The sequence below is a fragment of the Falco punctatus genome (genome assembly GCF_963210335.1).
Source record: "Falco punctatus genome assembly, chromosome: 10".
NCBI classification, from domain to species: Eukaryota; Metazoa; Chordata; class Aves; order Falconiformes; family Falconidae; genus Falco; species Falco punctatus.
In genome coordinates this window covers 18,550,155-18,571,630 of record NC_137590.1, presented here as the reverse complement: position 1 = coordinate 18,571,630, position 21,476 = coordinate 18,550,155, and the positions used below count along the sequence as shown (strand labels likewise).

Genomic DNA, 21,476 nt, shown 5'->3' with positions numbered 1-21,476 from the left:
GGAAGCGGCCCCACCCGGCTCCGGCCCCCGCGGTTCCAACTGGGTCACCAAGCGGCTTAGGGGGCGGCGGGGGGGTGAGGCTGCCGGTGTGCCCCCCCGCCGGGCCCCGGGGGAGCTGCCGCCGCGGGGGACCCCGGCCCGCGGGTGAGGGCGCGCCGGGTGGCACGCCCGGCCCTGGAGGAGCCCCCTCGGAGGGGATGCTTTTCCTGGGACCAAGCCCGGGCTGTCGCCGAGCTCCTCCCGTGGCCAGGCAGTGCTGGCAGGCCGGGGCTGTGCCGAAAAAAAGCCGGCATTAACGCCTCGCCCTTCACTGCCCAGTTTACCCCAGCCTCCTCGTCCAGTGGAGCAGTCTCCTTCTCCCAGGATTAGGCTTCTCGTTGCCTCTTGAGCAGGAGGGAGAGAGCAGCTCCGCACTGGCACAGCTAAAATTTCTCCGATGAGCCACCCTCCTCAGGTGCAGCGGCAATCGGCTGGCGGCCGGCAACCCGCGCTTCCTGCCCCACAGCAGCGTCTGTGAGTGGTAAAGAAATACCACCTTTCCTCCAAAGCTAAACATGACAATAGAACCAAAAGGCTTTGCAGTGGCGTGCTTTAGGGTTGGCTTGTTTGAGGTTTGGGTTTTTTTTGTTGTTTCGGGGTTTTTTTTTGTCTTATTCCACACCCCCCCACCCCCCCCCTTTTATTTGGGTTTATGATTTGCTTGGCTTTTTTTGCAATGGTGCATTTTGGGCCATTGAGTGACTCCTATTGTAAAAGTGGCATTGTAGGAAGATAAAAACCAAGGACTGAGTCTCCTACAGGCAGATTTCTGTACGTTGGGACACAATGTCTTCCTTGGCATGAGCTTGACCACACATATGTGACTCAGAAACAGCAGAGGCACTGGCCCCACAAGCACTGTATTGCAATTGTTATGGTTAGATCAAAGGACTCTTGGGTCTTGGCTGGACCCTTGCAAAACTCCACGAGAAAGAAAAAACCTAACAGGTAAGCAAGTGTTTAGAAGGTTATTTTAAGTCAGGCTTACCTGAAGGTATTTTCCTCAGGAGACTCAAAGCAGTAACATAAACAGTGATCAGAGAAATCAGTGCCGGTACCTTTGATCTCCAAGAGTATTTGAAGGACACTGAAGTCTCCAGAAGTCCAGAAAATGGCAAACGCTGCCTATTTTTAAATGGAGGGAGACAAAAAATCAGGGCACTAAAGAGAAACCCGAGTTGTTCCAATCCCAAAGTTAACAGAGCTTGTTTGTTTCTGTGTGAGACCTAGGAGCACTTGTAGATATGGGGACAAATAGTAAATATCACGTATCTCAACTTCAGCGCTACCTGCAGTCTCACATGGCATTCCCTTTAGCAATGTAAGAGGAAAGACCAGGTGAAATTATTACAGGTTGGGTGAATAACTGGAAACTTGTATCCCAAGATCTGCAAAGAATCTGGTAATATTTAATATTTACATAATTGACCTGAGTGAGGGTCCAGAGAGTCCACTAACAAAATTTGAAGATATTACCAAGACAGGAGAGACTGTGAGCATCTTGGAGCACAGAGTAAGAATTCAAAATGGTCTTGACAAGTTGGAGAAACTGTCTGGCAAACACAGGATGCAATTCAAAAGAAATTTTGCATATATCCTGTGCTTGGGCAGGAATAATCAACTGCAGCAATGCAGGATTGAGGAAGCAACTGGATAGGCAGCAGGTGTGGGAGCAAAGGTGGTGTACCAGGTCACAGGCTGAACATGGGGGCCAGGGTGTCTTACTGTTGAAAATGAGACAGAAAAAAAACGAGAGTAAATGTTCCACTGGGATAATGCTGTTTGAGAGGTACCTGTGCATCTGCAGTCTCAGGCAGCCTTCACTCAGCCACACTTTTCACAACATTTGTCATAATTATGTCACCTAAAATAAGAGACCTCTATCAAAAGTATTGGGAAAGGAATCCTCTCTCCAAGCCCCTGCCCTTGTTCCCCCCAGTTCCATTACTCTTTTTTGGAAGGGGACATGATTAACTCTCAGCGTGTGCAGCATGGAAAAGCCAGAACCCTGTTTTCAGCCATGGGGACAGACATAGGTACTGTCCTTTCCTTGGAGTGGGTTAACAGCAGTTGATCCACACAGTCTATTTTACCCAGCTGCCTCGGGCTTCACAATTTCATACATGAGTAGGAGAAAATTAACTTGGTTTCAGCACCTCACTCGCAATCTGGCTTGCCAAATACTGTCTCCAGAGGTGTGACTTCCAAGTCTTTTCTAAAGCCAGCAAGAATGCCATCCCTTTAGTAGCTACTGAGTTGTATTACCCCTCTCTCCCACCCTTATATAGATTTGCCATCCTCATGTTATCCCAATATGCATGGGTTTGTCTGGTCACCTCCCTCTTCCAGCTGACCCAGCTTTAACATGCACTTAAATCAGTATGCAAAGACCAAGCTCAGTCCTACAAGCACAGGAGAGACAATTCCATCTGCTCTGAATGGGACCAAGCCTTCCTCCGAATCTGGCACTGTTAGCCACTAGCACTGGAGGGGGTACTCACATGCCTTTGGATCCACCTGTATTTCTACATTCTTTTGGGAACAGTTGGTGTTGGACTCAGGTAGGCCCAAGCATGTCTGCATATCTGTCAGGTTAAGAAGAGCTCATTTGGCAATACCTTCATCTGCTGTGAAATTCAGACAAGGAAGATAAATGTTAATCCAGTGCAGTAAACTGGGACAAAAGTACACCACCAGTCTTTTTTAAAACCATACGGGAGTTTGCTCTGTGGTTTCTATCACCTGGACACAGCTCTTCCGGTACGGTGGTTGTTTCCCTAAAACCTAACTGCTGGCACACTTACTGCTGTCATAGCCTTCACTCGGCGAGGAGCTGGTACAGTGGAGCCACTTTTACTAGAGCCCTTTTACTCTAAGAAATCAACTCAAATTAGCTAAAGGAGGCCCTGAAGTGCATTAATGAAACTGCACTGAAACCCTCTGTGGACAGAATACCCTTCATTTATTTATGTTTAAACTACCTGAGCAGCAAAGGCAGCAGGATCGAATTGTGACTGCAGGCATTCTGCCTTCCCGCAGGGATTAATGCCATTTATCTAATCCACTTTAACAGTTAATTTATATTCATTACCTTGATTTTCCCTGTGGGTTAGTGCAGAATGACTCTTAGTTGTCAGTGTGGAAACCCTTATTCCAGACTAAGAGTGCCTTAATCCTGAACTAGTTTAATCCTGAAGTGGATTAAACTAATGTGAAATAAGGCTTTTGACTTCCAAAAAAGAGCAGCCATGCAAAGCACTAATTAGCACAGCTCTTTCATTGCAAACTCACAGGCTACTGTAATCCTTGCTCACTGTCACTGAGTCCCATGGTTCCTCTGTGTTTGCCTGCTGCCACTCTGCCTGTAGTACATCCCTTGGCAGACTCAGTGGTTGTAAACCATATCCTGCAAGGCCAGCTCCCAGCTGGCCAACTAGCGTGGTCCAACTGATTTGGCTTTGCTGTGCGACAGTGTCTCCAGGGGTACAGTGAATCCTGAAGAGCAAAAGCAGCAGAAAGGCACCCTTTTATTCTGTTGGCAGGTATAAGAATTAGACACAATCCCATTTTTAGATAAGAGGAACTGTCCTCCTAGTGAAGGAGAAGGAAGATCTCATCAACATCAGTACTTCAACAAACCCAAAGAAGCCATCTCATGTCACTTCAAGAAAAAAAAGATGACAAAAGACAGAATCATTTGTGACCCTCATGGAAAGCAAGAAGAGTTAAATGTCAAACTGATGGACAGTGAATATCTAAGAGCACCTTTGGAATGTGTCAGGTGTGGTCACTGGTTTTGAACAAGCGCTTTTTGCTTGACTGCACAGCTTGCAGTGTCCCGGTTCCCCCACCACACTGTGACAGCCTGCTGGCTCAGGGCAGGCGGGTGGAGAGACTGTGAAAGCCACCCACAGCTGCTCTTTTTGTCAGAAAGAAATGTTTTAATCTCTCCTAAGTAGGCGCTATGAAGGACACGAGATATGAATAGCAGCACTTTCTGCCAGCACGGACACCCCTGCCTCACATCAGACCATGCCTCAGTTTCCCTTTTATAAACTGGCACACTGGTGCCCCAGCCACTCCATCAAAGAAACATCTGTTCCTACACCACTCTCTCTATAAACTCATACCGGTGCTTGTCAAATGTGGGGGGAAATGAGACTCTGGTACCCAGTACCTCGTAGAACCTCTGCCTTTCCTTCTGTGCCATTCATCTGTGACTGCAGCCTGTGGCCTGCAAAGCAATGTCACCATCACTGCCCTCCAGCCACCTACAAACTCAGCTGCCAGAGACCAGCTCAGGGCAGCACCAGGAAAGTACCCATTTCTTACGCAAACCAACAAAACAGTGGGAGATCTGCTTTTTCACTGTGTTTTGCAGTGTTTTTAAAGGAAGGTCAGGAAAATGAGCAGTGCAACTGGTTTTCAGCAAGCCTCTGCTTGCTGAAAGTGGCTGCAGTGGAGCTGGTCCCCAACAGCCAGCCAAGGAGCCAGGTAGAGTCCCCCAGAGACTCCCCCAGGATGAGTTAATCGAGGATTTGATTGTAAGCCAGTTCAAAGGATCAGGGAGGTTGTAAATCTAGACATCTGTCAGAATCTCCCCAATACCACAGAACTTTTATCACCATAGTTTTTCACACTTGAGACATTGAATTCTTAAATAGAAAAAGAGAGCAAAATTATCGGCCAAAGTTTCAGCACAGATATGTCTCAACTCTACTGTTGAATAGTACCCTAACAGCTAGGCAACAGATCACTGAGGCTGTCTTCAGATTCAGAAGAAAGGGAGGAAAATTAAGAGCTTTTAAGGCCAGTCGTGTTCCTTTTATTTGGCATATTTAGCTGAGCAATTCTCTGTGACAGTATCATCCGCAGCAAAGCTGGCCTGCTTTACAGTCTGCCTGTAATGCATTTCTGAGAAAAGGGAGAGAGGTAGCATCCTGCCCTTCAGGTTAACCTTTGCAAGAGGTGGGAGAGGATGGCATGGCTCTCCTGGCTTTCCAGGCTCTTTGAGTCCCCCTCCAAGAAGCTGCACACTGAATAGATCTTTTTACATTTAACATTCTGGCAAGTAATGATAAATCCACGTAAGGTGTAAAAACTCATGCATTTTTGATGGTGATAAGCTGTGAGGATGCAACTACAGAGAAAATGGTTGGATTTTCTGTCTCTGTTAGCTCAGAGTCAAAACTAGATGTTTTCGTGGATGCCTGGTTTCAGACTAAGCCATGTAATTGATCTCACGCAGGGGTAACCTGGTGAAATACAAGGGTTTGTGTCACAGGGCAGATCAAATTAATATACTTCAAGGGCCCCTACTGGTTTTAAAACATCAGTGAGCTTATTAGAGCCACTCGTTATGAAAAACCTCCTGGGGAGGACAAGTACGAGGCAACAGAGGCCGGGAAAGTCATGACTGTGAGCAGCAAGCACCTATAAGTGCACCTCCTTCCGCCTTCATCTTCACAAAGCCTGTCCTTGTTCGCCTGGGAGGGATGCCCTTTCGGGTTCCTGACAAAGTCCAAAGGGGGATGCAGCCAAAATGAAGCCCAGGCAGCTGTGTAGCTGTCAGGAGCTGCTGTGCTCATTGTTGGCACTGCACACCTGGAACAGCTGGGCCAAGCCTGCCTGCCAGCCAGGACAGAGAGCATATCATTCTTATAATTAAAATTAATTCCCTGAAGTGCTTTCTCCTCTTCCCCAGACACAGCAAACAGCTGGAGGCTGAGATTACGGGCGCTGATGCCAATTAGAGCTGTGATAAGGCCAGACGCATGGGGAGCATTAGTGCACAGCTCTGCTGTGGAGAGACGGCACTTGGAGCTCCTCTGTGCCAAGCTACAAGGTAGCACCCAGCTGGGCAGAGAGCAATGCTGGGCCAGGAGGGCAAGGATGGCCAGAGCAGTCCTGGTGGGGGGAAGCCACCCAGTCCTGTCCCGTTGTGTCCCTGCAGAGGTATGTGTTCTGTCCATCAACCCACACTGTGGAGACTACCTAAGGACAGGCAGAGTGCACCCGCTTCAGCAGTCCTCAAAGGAGATTTGGAAGAAGACCCACAGGGTGTAAAAATCACCAAGTGATGGATGGGGGCAGTAGCCTGTCTTTGCAGGTCGTTAAAAAGCTCTTTGTGCTTCCTTGGTGACAAAGAGACAGCCACAGTACACACATAGATTGGGAAAAGAGAGTTCCTCTCTTCCTCTGAAAACTAGACTGTGTGTTGAGCCTGGCTTTTGCTTTGCTGGGTCACAGTGCCAGTAAAACCAGCTCTTGCTTCTCTCTACCATGTCCGTTCCCAAGCAGGGAGGAAGATTTGCTGACAGGAGGGTAGTGCCTCATAGCAGCCCTTCCAAACCAAAGGCTGTCTCCTGCTTGCTACAGGAGTGCCTGCACAGGAGGTCAGCATTTGCAGGATGAGCTGGGCTTAGCCCCAGCATCCCCAGGCAGAGCATCTCTAAGGAGGCAGATTTACATCCTCAGGGGGCCCTTTGGCTTAGCATCCACCCCTGCTCCAGAGCAGGAGTATAAGGCATATTCTGTCTAGCTGCCAAAGACCTGTCTCATCCCATACCATGGAAAACCAAGGTACTCTGCCAGCACCCAAGGTACCACTCATGTACCAGTGGGGCACTTTTCCCCTTTCTCTTTCCAATTCTTAGCAAAATATTTGAAGCTTTTTTGTTTTTTTCCAGTGTGAGCCAAACACTGAATATTTATCTTAATCTCTTATTTCAGAAGAACTGGGTTTTACTGCAGATTTTGCCCAAAGATTTGGCTGGAAGCAGATAAAACTTTGATTAAAATGACTGAGGTCTGCTCTAGCAGAGCCCAGAGCTCCTAACACAAAAGTTTTCCTGTCCTTGCCCCTGGCCAGTGCTGCCAACCATGGCGATGAGTAGCATGTCCAGCATCTTCTCTCCAGACTTCAGAGCAAGTGGGCACACTTTCAGGAATGTGACATTTTATGCTTTTGGCCCCTGCATCTTAACTTTCTTTTCAAACTGGTGCAAATCTAGAAAGGTGCCATATGTTGCAGCACAACAACCAGGGTCCTTGTTAGACTCTGCTGCCTAGCCAAACAAAGCAGAGAGACAGGCAACCTAAGTGAACCCAAGAGCAGCTCAGGAGTGGAGCACTATATAGGCAGATAAGAGACAACCATGCACATCCCAGATCTGGACACCTCTGCTAAAAGTAATTTTCCCCTTGCTGAATCATGTGCTGCTGTGGAGGGTGTGTAGCCTCAGAGGCAGGGCTCTCCCATGCCAAGGCTGGGACTTGAATGAAACCCAGGTATCTTGTCATACTGGGCATGGGGAGGTGTATAGTCCCTGCTCACGGAGTGAGCCTTATAGAGACTGATACAGCCCATTTGCACACACAGAGGCACTGGGAAGCCAGCAAAAGGGAATAAACATGGCTTTTCCTTCTGTTTTGTGCATTGTTTTAAGCACAAACCTCCAAAAGGGACCATAAGGGGCTGGCACACTTCTGTGACACTGGGTTTATTCCAAGACAAGGATTGCTCCCTAACCTGTTCAGGGTTTTGGAATAATAACTGAGTCCACCCTGGGGCTTGGGAATGGAGTAGGTGTTTTTCTGTGGCCCCATGACCATATGGACTGAGATTTTTCTTCTTCTCCCAAGCCCACCTACAGCTGCCGCTGATCACCCCTTCCTCCCACCCCACTCTTCCCTTTTGCAGCCAAAATTACAAAATCAGGTGGTAAAGATTAAAACCACTCCTGAAACCATCCTGTGCAAGAAAGGAGCATTTAGAAGGCTAAATCCTTCAATCCCCTTATTCCAATTAGGGTCCTTTCTCTTACAGACCTGAGAGTGATGCAAGAAAATTACTCCAATCTGCTCTCAGTAGATAGCAGCGTCATGGTCAACTCCTTGGCACGGGGAAGGCTCACCTGCAAACATACAACAGAAAATCCCCAGTACACACATGGACTCACACCATGTATATTAAGAAAGAAAAAAAGAATGGGGGAGGCTGAAGTTCCTGAACACCCTGTAAGCTGATTAAAAGGTATTTTACGTAGGAAGGATTTAGCCATACAGCTCCTAGTACCATCTGACCTCAATAAACTCCCATGCCATCGGCGGGTGCTGCCATTGGATTGCGTCCCAGCCTGTTCCTGGGCTCCTCGAAGGTCAGCTGTACCTAGACAGCTTCATCAGGACTTGCGACACCCTCGCTGGACATGTGTGGTGGATGAGATGGTCCTTCCCCAACCTTCCTCAGCCTGTCTTGACTCTCGTGCGCTTAGCCATCTCGAAGCCATGGACCTCGAAGACACCAGTGCAGAGGCTGTAGGAGCATTTTGGGATGTGTGTTTTGGCCAATTAAAGTGTCTCCATGAAGAAAAGCAGCCCCAGCAGATCCTGAGTTGCTGCAGTAACATAGCTGGGGACAAGCTGGCGATGGATGCTACCTTGCAAGGGTTGCCCTGGATAAACAGCAACCCCAAAGGCTGCATGGGCTTTCCTGGTCCAAGGCAGGACCAAAAAATTCCAGATGACATGGTAGCAGCATTTATCCAGCCTGTTCTTGAAGTTCTCTGGGGGTGGAGCCTGAATGCATTACACTGCTCCTTAGCCAGAAAGTCTTTTCTGATCTCCTGCATTAATTTCTTTGAAGTTTGAATGGGAATTTCTCCCCTTCAAAACTCAGAATGACTCCTAGAGCTCGGTGTGCCAATTTTTGAGAGTCCACCTGCATCATTCTTGTGGTATGGGGTCAAGATACCTAGGTTTATGATAAAACCTTCACTTTTTTGAAATGCAGTTTCTTGTGTCTTTTACCCCCAACACAGAAAAAGGCCAGGCCCATGTGTTATCCTTAAATTTTGCCACATTTGGAACTAATACATTTAACAGTTATAAGATGCTGCATTTCACACTGAAGGCTTGGTGACCCCTGTACAGGAATTGTAGAGGAATGAAGCTGGGTTAATTAACATTGATAATATACAGCTGTGGGCTGGTTTCAGGGGCGGTGGGTTGGCTGACGTGGATAAGGCACAGCTGTGGCTGGTTCCTGCTAAGTAGTTAAATAGCTCTAGGGGGGGATGGAAGAGGAGCTTTGGATGAAGAGAGACTTGGAAGAAGCAGAGGGAGGAGAGTGAGTGCCCTGCATGTAGGTGAGATGAGGAGAGGCCCTAGGAGAAGCAGGGGGTCTGGAGGTGGATGCAGTAGAGGCAAGAAGCAGGTTGGACTGGCCTGAAGAAGATGAAGAAACAGTATGGGCTGTAGGTGAACCTTTGAAACCTTGTGTGAGACTGATGGTGGTGCTGAGGCATGAGAGGGCTGGTATGGGGCAATAAAAGCCTTGTTGCAGCTGGCTAGCTTGGGTAGCTCTGTGATGACCCATTCCTCACACTGTAAAGAAGAAAAAAAAGATCTTTGTCTATGCCACTCTCAGCTTTAATGCCTTTAGGATGGGTCAGCTTGTGCGTGCTAGTCATTAAGTACCCTTCAATGAAGAGCCTCAGTGTCAAAGTGGGGGTAGCCCCTCTGTTTCATAACCCTTGCCTGCTGCCATGCATGAGGGTGTCCCCAGCCAACAGCGTGGATGCTGTGAATAGCCCTTGTACCTGTGGCAACTGGATTTACTTAATGTGGCTCACCACAGGTCTCTCCGTGCTGTGCATCAGTCGGTGTCAAGCCTAAGCGTAAGTGACAGCACAAAGATTCTGGTGGCTTTACACCTGCAGTAACCTCCAGGCAGCTCACCTCCTGCTCAGGGGTGGCCCCAAGGCTCACAGAATGCTTCTCCTTCCTGTCTTGGGGTAGCTCTCCCTGCCCTCTTCAAGGAGTGTTGGTGCAAGCAATGGCCTCAGAGCTCCTTAGTGTTACCTGTTTGCAGCACTTTGCTATACATCCTGTTAAAGAGTGTTATATCCCATAAACAGGTAAGTCACTGGCAGCTGGTGGCAAGGATCAGTTCAGCTCTGAGTTCTTGCAGCTTCAGGTATGACAGCTGTGCAAGGAGTAGGGGTCAGGTGAGGGCAATAATTTCCTTTTCCTTTGTGGTTCTTAGAGTCAATGATGGGGAGCTTTTCTCTGCAACAATGCTGCACAGAGATGATGGGTTAGATTACAGGGATTAATGGATGATTTATTCATGATTTGTGCCTGCTGGATACAGGCAAGGGGAATCTCAACTCCCACTTTGAATGCTCACACAAATGAAGAATGGGAAAAGCGAGGTGCAAATTCACAGAGCTCCATTCAGCTAATACTGCTAAGAGTGTTGTTTACTCCTGTTTCCAAAATGTCTCCTGATGAGAGTTTAATTTTAATTCTGGTTAAAGGAGAATCAGATGTCATTTCAGGACTGGGGATTTGGTTTGGGCTCCAGTTTATTCAGGTATAAATTCCAGCTTGCCAAAGCTTTTGAGTTTCCTTGCATGGTCCTGAATTTCTTTATTGGGAGGCCTCAGGAGCTGCATTTAAGCTCAAGCCCATGGTGGTCACCTGTGTTATGTTACAGCAGTGCTGGGCACGGCCACGCAGTTTTCTACCCCACCGCCTTTTCACGGTCTGTCACTGTTGCTATAAGGCAAACACATATTTATTTTTTTTTTTGTTGCAAGTAGATGTATCGGGTAGTTCGTGTTCTTCAGTCCCCAGAAGCTTTTATTTTCCCGTTACTCACCCTCTGCTGCCATCATGGGGCCACTTCGTCATTGCAACCTCTTCTGTGTGCCTCTTAGCTAGAGCGGTTTAGATTCTTGTAGCAAACTGAGTTTCCCCCAGAGCTTGGAGGCACTTCAGACCCATTGAGGTTATTTACAAAGCAAAGGAAATCGCATTAGTAACTTTTAGCTCCCTATATGTTGCTTAGCCTTTTTTAAATTAACTTTTATCCCTCCTTGTTCCTACATGGTCTTTCTCAGTTGTAGATGTTTGGCAACACCACAAGCCTAAGCTGAAGCCAGCCACCACTGATGTAGACAGAAAATATTAATACAGAAAACATGAAGATTTAAAGGCAAAGAACAGAAATACAAGAATTGCAGATGTCACCAATGTCACTGGGGGCTCCCAAAGCAGGGCTGGGTGCCCAGAAGAGCTTTCAGCTGCCATGGGAGAAGGATGTGACTTGCAATGCATCTGCACCTGGTTGTAGGGAGAGGAAATGCATTGAATGAGGCAGTAACCCTACAGTAAGTTGTATCAGTGATGGTGGGAGGGCTGCAGGAGGAATGCCAGCAAAAACACAGCTGAAAAAACCAGTTGTTACAGAAAGGTGAGGAAATGGTTGGGAAATACCTGGATGTGTGAAGGATTGACCTGCGCTGTCTCCAAGGAGGAAATGGGGTCCCCTATCCAAGCAGTGGCCATCTCTCAGTCCTCCAGTCCTGGAATGGGACCTGGAATGTCCCCACTGTTTCTTCCTCTCCCTTTTGCAGGGGTCTGGTTGCAGCCTGCAGTCACATGCAGGAGTGCTGAGGCTTGCTGCTCAATCAGTGCATGGGTTATTCTTCCCAGAGAAAGATGATGGGGAAAATCAGGTCCCTTCCAACCCTCTAGTCAGGAGAATGTCATCTGCTTTGCCAAAGAAAAGAAGATAAGTAGACGAGAAAAAGTGTAATATAGCTCTTATTTCTCCAGTTGGAAAATAAGATTTATTTACAATGATTAATCCTTTCAAGCTACTTTATACAACATAAAGGAGGAGAGAAAGGGCATAATCCTATTTTCTCCCTCCATTTCCATGTCACCTTTAGTAGCAGTATTTGGAAGCAACCAGCTCCAAACCCCAGCAAAGGCAGGCAATATATTCAGAATTTTTTTCTGTGCATGTATAAGCAGTAGCTTTGAAGCTGGGATACAGTCTGTTCTCAGCAGAGCTCTCCCAGTCATGGCTGTGAAACAACAATTTGAAAGAGGTTGTCCCCTCATGCAAAACTCAGCCCTCATTCTACTGATCAGGCAATGTTTGCCCTAAAAAAGTGACATAGTGTTTAGTCAGATCTTAGGTACACACATACACTCACTGACAGTTCCTGTCACTTGCAAACAAAACTCAAGCCAGGATTAAAAAAGAACAGAAAATGAAGCTCCTATCATTTGGTAATTTAAGCCAGGAGGAGAGATAATGATGACAATCATAATGAATCAATTGGTATGAGGATGTTTGCCCAACAAATTACAGTCATTACAGACAGAAGCAGGAATTATTACCCATCAGCAGAAATACACTACACAGAATGGTTGTGAATGACCTGATCAGATTTAGAGAGTAATTAAAAGGACATTCCAGCCTGGATGCATTATTTGCTGTTAATCATGATTAAGCGTATTCATATCTTTACCCAAATAATTGCTTCTGATAAGGGCTGCAGATTTATAGGGGGCCAAGGTGACAAATGGGCCAGTGGTGCGCTGTAGCCGTGAAACAGCTGAGAGCCTGGAGTGACCACAGTCTGGTGAGTACTGCTGTTGGGCTGGATGGGCTGCCTTCTCCCCTCTTTCAGTTTTTGGGTGGTGGATTTCAGGTTTCTGTAATGCTTTGCTGAGCCATTGCCATGAGGCCACCCATACCCTGAACAGCAATGCTTGTAATGTGTGGGAGTGTCCTCCTCTGAGTAACCAGAAGAAGGAACAGAGCCCAGACAACATCTGGACCAGATGGCTTCTGGAAATGTGGTCTTTAGTTTCAGGTAGAGCACAATAGAGCAGCAGGAGCAAGAAGGTATGCAAAGTGGCTGTGTATCAGCCTTTTTGGAAGCTCTCCTAGCAGTAGTACTCCTGCAGGGTATTGGCATCCTCGATTCAGCAAAACCTTTGGCTGCAATCTGACGCTTCAGTAGTAGGATTTTTCTGCTGGAAAGATCTGAGACGCTTCCAGGTTCTAGGCTGGCTTGGTGCACTCTTCTTTCAGCTAAAGGTTCTGGCTAGCTAAGGAGTTTGCATTTATTGAAAGCCACCATCACTGGGGAGGGCAATAAAAAGCTCAGAAGGATCTCAGAGAGTTAATACAGCTCCACTGCGATGACACTGAAGATCTACCTCCTCCCTGGGGTCTGACTGATTAAAAAAATCTCAATGCAATACATCATTATTGGTACACAGGAGAAGTGCCCCAACAACCGTTACTGTTCCTAGCAACTTCAGCACAGTCAAGACAAAATTATGTCCAGAAAGGGAAAAGATGAGCTGATCCACTTGATTAACACACAGAAAGGTTACGAAGATAGGGAAACTCTGAACCTAGGGATGGGCTTTAAAATGGGCTCTTTAAGTGCTCCAAGACAAATGCCTGCCCAGGGTTGGCACAAGGAAGGTCAAATGCTGTGGTGAGATCCTGGATGGGGGTCAAGGCGTTGCATGGCAGGTATTGCGCGGACTGAAGGACAGGCTTAGGATCCAGATTTCCCTTCCCTGAAGGGTGGAGCGCTCTGGTTTTGGTGGTGGTTTTAAGCTCTTTCCCATCCCTTAGCTGGGAAGCAGTACTGCAGAGTCTGTTTTGTCTGGACTCCAATAAGAAACTCATCTTTGAAATGCCTTTCTTGTTTTACTTATTCAGTCCCCCTCAAAGCCAAATCAAGCAGGAAAACACACTACTAAAGCATCAGAAATGTGTGAGATGAACTTGGCTCCTTAATCATGCAAAACCTCTCACTTGTCTGCTCTGCAACCCCCATTAAATATTTGTGCTGTGGCTTACAGTGAATAGATTTCTGTATAAATCCCCCACTCTTGCCCTTCCCCCTTTTGCCTCTTCTCATCTTGCAGTATCTTTAGAGTAGCAAACAGTCCCAGCAGGGTGGCTAGAAAGTGTTCAGGAAACTCTGTCAGTCCTTTAATGCTCTCTGTACTGTCTAGTTTCAGACTAAAGTAAAAGCAAAGTGAGAGGACTTTGATTTTGGGTTAGCAAGTACTATCTGAGAGTTTCCAGGGTAGCAACTAAGAAAGCAAGGTTTGCTTCTTTGCTGGAGGAAGGCAGGTGTATTGCAAGTTACAGCTATGGCTCCTGTGTAATCCTTGGGGAAATGTAAACACCCTCTTATAAAGGCACATACACATCTCTGCAGATATAGGGCTGCAAAAGGAGCTTAGAAATAAAAGGGAAAAACATGCAATGGCTTGTGATAAACAACATATGCTTTTTCTTTTTATTTTAGTAAAAACCCAAAATATGAAGTTCTGCTGCTACTGAAATTGTGTTATTTCTTTTTTCCTTCTTGAAAGATTAGAGGATAGGCAGATATTGGCACATACAAGAGCTTTTCCCTTCCCCTCTGCACAGATGAACTTTTATTTGGTACATACTATTTTTTTTGTCTGAAAAACCCAAAGAGATTTCTCCTGGGCGTCCTCTAGGTATACTAATAACTGTCTGTGTGGTGTGTTTTCATGGGCACTTTAAATCCTCTCCCTGAAGGCTCAGCTCTCAGTGACTTACAGTTGAAGATGGTTTATTCCATGGTGTTGTGCTGCTGAGGGATCAACTCACATGATGCCTGTCTGCATATTCAAGGCATATTATACTGACTCACAGCAAAACTCCAGCACAAACATCATCTCACACAGCCAACCATAGGCCTGTGCTCTGGGACTGCGTGGTGGTGGTGATGGGATAACAACTAAAACCAACTTCCAATTAACTGGCAACATGAATGATTTGAATTATTGATCTTTGTACTTTACCAGCAAAAACAGTATTTCTTTGGAAATTCCTGCCTAATTTAATTATAGTGGTGTTATTCGTATAGCTGTGTCTTCTGTGTGGTGTTTGAACTGTACCAAAGTCATTTGTTATGGTGTTCATAAAACCTCGTGCTTTGATTCAGGAGAGAACATGTTCTCCCAGATGACTGGCCTGTGGCAACTAATTATTCCCATGATTGTCCTATTACACTTCTCAGCATCTCTTCCGTCCCAAGAGAGGTAAGCATTTCTTGTGCCTCTGCTTCCTTTCTCTCTGTGGCTTTTTGTTCAAAGAGCCTGCTAAGTATAAAGTTAGCCTTTTATCTTCCTTCTAGAACTTGCATCTGCTTGGCTGTTGGATTTTTTTTTCTTCCCTAAATTGATTTAGTTAGAGTGCAAATGTCGTAAACATTTTTACTTGCTTAAGAATGGAAACATTGATTTGACGTAATTCAGGAGAAAAATCAGGACCCTAAACAGATCAACTACAGTAAAAAAGACACTTGAGTCTGTTTTCCTGCTAGGTACTTATACGGGCTGATAGAGGTGAAAGTTTCTGTTTCAGATAGTTTGATTATTTTTGTTATGTTTTCATGGGACTAGACTTGTAAGTTCACCAGTTCATAATCTCATGCCAGACTTTAGCAGGGCTGTCTCTCCTCCCACTTGTGTAGAGGCAATTAAAGCACAGAGAGGCTAAAGCACTTAGGCTTTAAGAGGACAGACCTGAGACTCCCCTGCAGCCCTTCCATGGCCACAACCAGTGTTTAATTAACTACTGATCTTCTTTTGTGCTGAATCAGTGTTAACCTCACATTCCCATATCCTTACGGTAAGGTGATTGCATTAGTAAGAAGGAGGTGCAGGTGGTTTTTCTGTGTGATGGTTAACAAAGGTATTTCTTTTAAAGTCCTGTACACCTTGCCTTTTTTTGGTGAAACTGCGAAGCTGGCAAAAATTCTTGCCCGTCTTTGTTTGCAACCCTCTTCCCTTGAGGGAGCATTTTTAAATGCCTGTTCTTCTTTGGTCTTAAAACCATGCCTTTTCACCTCTTTTTTTCTCTTCTAACCTCCCAGGACTGAGAGGCACGCTGATGGGCTTTTCCACAGTGAGCTCAGCAAGATGAATGGCAATGCCTATGTGCAGCAGCTAGTCAAACACCTGGTGGGCCTCAAGGAGAGGTAAGGACCAGCCAAAACCACTCTCCTGGAGCATGGAAGTCTCCAGCAGGAGATGGGATCCCAGCAATGACTGGCATGACTGTGGGGCTGAGCTGTCTCCAGCTCCAGAGCCAGCCTAAGCACTGGCCTTATCAGATGCCCAAGATGAAAGGAGAAGGGGAGAGATACAGGGCTTCTTGACAGTGGGAAGAGAGAAACTTTTGTGTCCTGTGATATGTCCCACATCACGTGGTTGGAAAGAGCAGCCATTTTACTGTGTTTTCCCTGACTCAGGTCCCAGAGGCACTCAGATGGACTGTTTACCAGTGAATACAGCAAGATGAGAGGAAATGCTCAGGTTCAGAAATTCATTCAAAATCTCATGGGCCACAAGCGCAGGTAAGAGCTCTGCTTCCTGGGGAATGAGAAGGCAGCTTGGGTCATGCAGGGTGCAGGTCTCAGCTCCAAGGAAACGGGGTGACATGACCAGTGCTTTGGAAAACTTGAGACAAGGGCAAGATGGTTTCATCTGGCTAGGCTGCACCTGGAGCCGCTGTACAGTAGCAGAGACATCCCACCAGCCTGCCCTGCCGGTCACAGCAGGCAAAGCGGGTCACAAACCTCACTGAGGCCATTTCTAAGCATAAACCAACATTATCTATTGCATATGCATCTCAAGCTTAATCCATAGGACACAAAACTTTACACCAGATCACAGCCTGGGATTTTTTGTTTGCATTTTAATTTAGCCTTTTTGGAAAAGCTGCAGGTGATTTACCTACTCCAAATAAAGCACCTTGTAATAAACCATTTGTAGATAAATGGGCTCCGTAACAGAATGAGGAAGACCTCTGGGTTTCACAGTCTGCACTCATGGCTCTGACTGCCAAACTGGGCAGGCTTTAGACATAATCATATAATGGCCAACATGGGGTCTTTCATTCAGATACAGGGTCACTAGCTCCCACTGAAGCCATGTATCTGAGCACATCATCAGTTATATGTGGTGCACTGCAATACAGCTCACAACTGCTGCTGCTGCCCTTGCCGCTGGTATGTTGTGAAGTGACAGCATTGTCTGGAGAGGTTTTCTTCAAGCTTGGTCCTTTCTTCAATGCAAATACTGATTCAATGCATATTGATTCCTTCCCATCTGTTCAGACTGCTTTGATATATTCTGGGACATGCACCACTAACAAAATCCTGGCAGATGCAGTAGATTTTTAATTTCCAAATGCTTGAAAAAGGTATACATCCATGGGCAAAAGAACATGCCGGTACTGGGTAATGAGGCAGAGTACAAGTGCATATTAAAACTTGTCCCTTTGCCAGCCAGAAAGCATCTGAGCCTGATTTGAAGAGGATATTTCTTTTTGCTCCTGCACAGCTATAGACAATCAGCAGGTTAACAGAGCGTGGATCATGAGGCAGGTTGCCCTGGGGGGTGAACCTGCCTTCCAGACAGCAGGGCTGCTTTACAGCTGTAGTGGTTGCACTATTTTTTTTGTTAATTATTATTAATTTTCTTTATCTAAACCAGCTCACCAGGCCCAGTCAACACTGATGTGCAGGGGAGAGAGGAAGAAAGCAGCCATGAGGAACTTTGCTTTCTATGGTTGTACCAGAGCTTTCTAAACACCAGGTAGGAGGGACAGATTTGTCACCTCTATGGCCCTGATTACCATAGTATTTAAGCTGAAAGAGGTTCTTTAGTAACTTGTAAATGCCCAGTTTTTACCCCAAGTGCAGAAGTCTGATGTAATGCAGCAGATCAGGAGGACTCAGCTGATATCCTCAAAAATATCCTCAAAAAGGGGAAGGGTGGAAAATTTATTAAATTGCCCATATTTTAAAATCACTTCTGCCTCATTTCTCATCAGCTTGTGAGGCACTGTCATTGCTGAAGTGCAGCCCTCCATACCACTTTGTACCTCCTGTCACTCTGCCAGCAACCACACTTCCAGGTGTGGTTTGCAGAGTTAGAAAAGCAAATGCTTTCATCTGACTGCAAGGTGGCATGTGACTCTGTGTGCAATCTCGATTTCTGTGCCTATGTTCACGGTAATCTCTATTTCTATGTGCCAAGCCCACCTGGTACTCGGTTTTGCCTTACCTAAAGCCAAGTTGGCATTGAGATTTGCAGCGAAGGTGTGCTATGTAAATGCTGTATAAAAGCCAGTTACTAAAAATAATAACCCAGGGAAATAACATCTTTTTCTAATCATAGTGTTGTCATCCTGGTCTGAAACAATTGTTCGTCCCATTAGGAAACCTGATCTGAGACTTAAAATAGAAAGCCTTTACTACCCTGTCTTGATTCAGTTATTGATTCAAAGATACACCTGAGGCTGGGCTGTCCCAGCATCTGCGGATTGTCTCTTCCTAGTGACCAACCACTTTCAGTTAGACATCTCATTGTTAAATCAGTGAGGAATTTTATTAAGAATAAGCTGGCCCTTAGTACCTCTTGTGCACATTGCCTAGAATAAATGGGGGTAATAACACCAATAGGGTTGCCTGTGCATTTGTGGGGTACCTGGCTGCAGATGGGTGTGACCTGGGTCCCTCTATCATACATCTGTTCCTTGGAGTCATCTTTGAGTTTTACAAGGTGGCCTTGTCACCCTTCCTGCAGTTTGTGTCCCCAGGAATAACAAACTATCACCCAATTTTTCCCTTCCAACAGCCACTCGGACAGTGATGCCTGGGAAGCTGCTGCAGTTACCAGCCAGTATGTTTGCCCCATCACTAAGCAGCTGGTTGCAGACATCAAGGAAGATGCAGACAGTTTTGACTGAAGGTGAAGGGAAAGAAACACCCAAGGAGACAGCTTTGCATGTATATAGCTTTGAAAATAAACAGGAAAGCTATTGAATTTGCTTTAGGAAAAACTCGTGAGATCAGCAAACATAAACAGTAAAAATAAAAAAGCAGCCAAAACCCAATAAACCCTCTTAGATTATCAAGTGAAATGCATGTCAGTGTGAACTGCTGTCAGTAGATGGAGCCTGAATGAAGCACATCACTTCCACTTTGTGTTAGTATTTGGCTGCCTGCTTCTGAAGTCAAATAAAGATTTGTTACCTACGTCTGTGCTTTGGCTACTCTTTGGGAAACAGTAACAATGATGGTACAATTTTTAGGTGTTGAAATATTAAGAATGCAGGGTGGTGGTGGGGGGAAAGTATTTTGCCAGGCTTCCCCAGTATAAGGCATGTTGGGACTAGCTGGAGTCCTTGGCCACATCTTCTGTGGCTGTGACTCAGGACTGCATGCAATCCAGCTGTAAAAAAAGGCCAGTATCGGGGCCTCTATTTAGCAGAAACTTAGCCAGGTGCTAAACTCATTGCAAAGAAATGTACTGAGAGCTATGCAATGTAAATACACACTGTAAATAGAGTTTCCACTCCACTCTGCCCCTGTATTTACCAGCCCAGCTTTCTCACAGCTGCTAAAGACAAAGCTCCACTAGAAGAAATATATTCCCACCATTTAATGAAGTTTATGTTTTATTCCTGCACCATGCTGCTTGGCAGATTCCCTACTCTGACAGAACAGCAACTCTACCTTCCCTGTAAAACCAACAGATTTTGAAAAGCAGCTCTAAAATAAGGTGCCTTCAGCTGCAGTCATGGCTGCCTACTGCAGAACTTCTTGGTCCATCCCTGCACCATCAGTTGTCACCATTTATGCTGTGTACCTGACATCTGTGAAGAAGCTAGTTGCTCCTAAATGTTCACCTAAGCACCCATTCCCTTACTGTGATGCTGAAAGGCTGTTCTCTGGATCATGGCATTTATTTCAGTCTGTAGGAAATCTCTGCTAGGAAAGAGACTTCTTGGAGGACTTTTGAAAGGAGTGTTGACAACCTGTATTTTGTTAAGCCACTAACAGCTATTTGGCTAAAAGGTAGCATCTAAGAACTTTCTGAAATCAATTGGGAGTTTAAAAGGAACAGTGAGAGAAGCTGTACCCTTTTTCCTCCTATAAAATGGGTAAGTTGAAAACAATGGTGTTTCTTTGCTCAATAGGCCAAATGTCTTGCCCCATGATATTTGGCTTGTGAAAATTTACTTAGAAAAAGACAGAACAAAACAGCAGAATATCACGCTATTGAGGCTTCGGAAAACTGCTGAGATGTAAATAATTGGAGCCTAGATGGAGATTCTGGGGAGCATCCCTACAAAGAGCCACTGCCAGGCACTGACAGAAGGAGACAGGTGTCCCTACAAAGTTTCTGAGCAACGACTGGGCTGCAGCTGAGCCCAGTCGCTGTCTCTGGATCCACTCTGCTCACCTTGTGAGGATACTGTCACGTACCTGGGAATAACATGAGGGTTGTAGAAACATAACTGGTTATCTCAACCCAAGGACTTACACAGGCCCTAGCTCCTTCCTTTACCATCCAGACAAAAGAGTGGCCAAGATGGCTCTTTCCTGAAACCTTTATCTTTTCCAGAAATAAGACATCTGAGAGCTGGCTTTTTAATTTTTTTTTTTTAAAGATGTTTTTCAGGAACAGCATAACAGACTACAACTAGAAGAGAGAAACCATAAGTCATGGGCTGGAGAACAAAACCTGTTACAGAAGAGAATGTGGACCATGAAGAAAAGGTCTGGCTAAAATAAATAAGATATAGTTGGTATAGTAGCATCATTATGACTTTTTCCAGGAAATGATCTAACCAAAACACACCCTCTCCCTGGCACATTGGAAACATAAATTTGCCTGCTTCCTCCTCACTGGGAGAGGCTGAAGTATACAGACAGCTCCCCAAGTGTCAGCCCTTATCCTCCTTCATGTTTATCTCAGGGGGCTTGCCTCTGAATTCTGAAATGCTTCAAATCTATCCTTGTTGCTACAGAGAGTTTAGGATAGGAAGGACCCAGGAACAAAGCAGAAACAGGAATTTATGCATCATCATGTTCCATGACCAGTAAATATCTTTCAATAAGTCATCCAATGAGGCAAAGAGGCAAAGGTTGAACTGCAGTAATCCACTCCAGCCAGCCAATGGTTTTGGCCTTTATGAAGCAGTGAATGCAGAAGATGGTGCTGGGAGAAACAGGGAGAGAAGACCAGCTTAATCAGAAACATTTTTTTTTCAACAACTGGCAGCTCACCATGGCTGTTTCTCACTGGCTCCTCACTGCTATGCTCTTTCTGCTGCTCTTCGTAACACATGTTTCAGCACAGCAACAAGGTAAGCTCTTGCAGGAGGTCCGTGACCACAGAAGAATAACCCCCCGGGCGGCAGCAGCTTGCACCATAGTAAGTGGGAGATTTTTACCTTCTTACTCCAAGACAGCTTTGTTCAACAACCTTCTCTCCAAGGGTAACCAGAGGGGTCTCAGGTCTCACTCAACTCTGTCAGAATGTGAATCCCTGGGCAATTTTGTGTCTAATTTGTGTGCTTTTCCAGGGTGTTCTGTGAGTAATAGAAATCCAAGCATTTATGAAAATAACCCTCTTGGCTACGTGGTGACCACTATCCGTGTGGAACCAGGCTTCACTGTAATGATTGATCCTTCTTCCCCCGACCACAGTTTTTTCACTATAAAGGGGTCTGAGCTACAGCTGAACCGAAGTGTGGACTATGAGGTAAGTCT

At 45.9% G+C, this 21,476-nt stretch overlaps 1 protein-coding gene across 17 annotated transcripts in view; it reads left to right on the top strand.

Annotated features, from left to right (window-relative positions):
- The first annotated feature begins 53 nt into the window (after nt 1–53).
- The window catches only part of LOC308070361 (cadherin-related family member 5-like), a 44,025-nt gene continuing 22,602 nt past the window's right edge, over nt 54–21,476 (top strand). For 7 of the 17 annotated variants that reach the window (XM_080404127.1, XM_080404141.1, XM_080404126.1 and 4 more), the window contains exons 1-2: nt 17,411–17,508; nt 20,372–21,468. In XM_080404127.1, coding sequence (XP_080260253.1) covers nt 20,908–21,468 — 561 coding nt within the window. In that variant the 5' untranslated portion in view covers nt 17,411–17,508; nt 20,372–20,907. The other 10 variants (XM_080404138.1, XM_080404140.1, XM_080404133.1 and 7 more) reach the window with 9 other exon arrangements.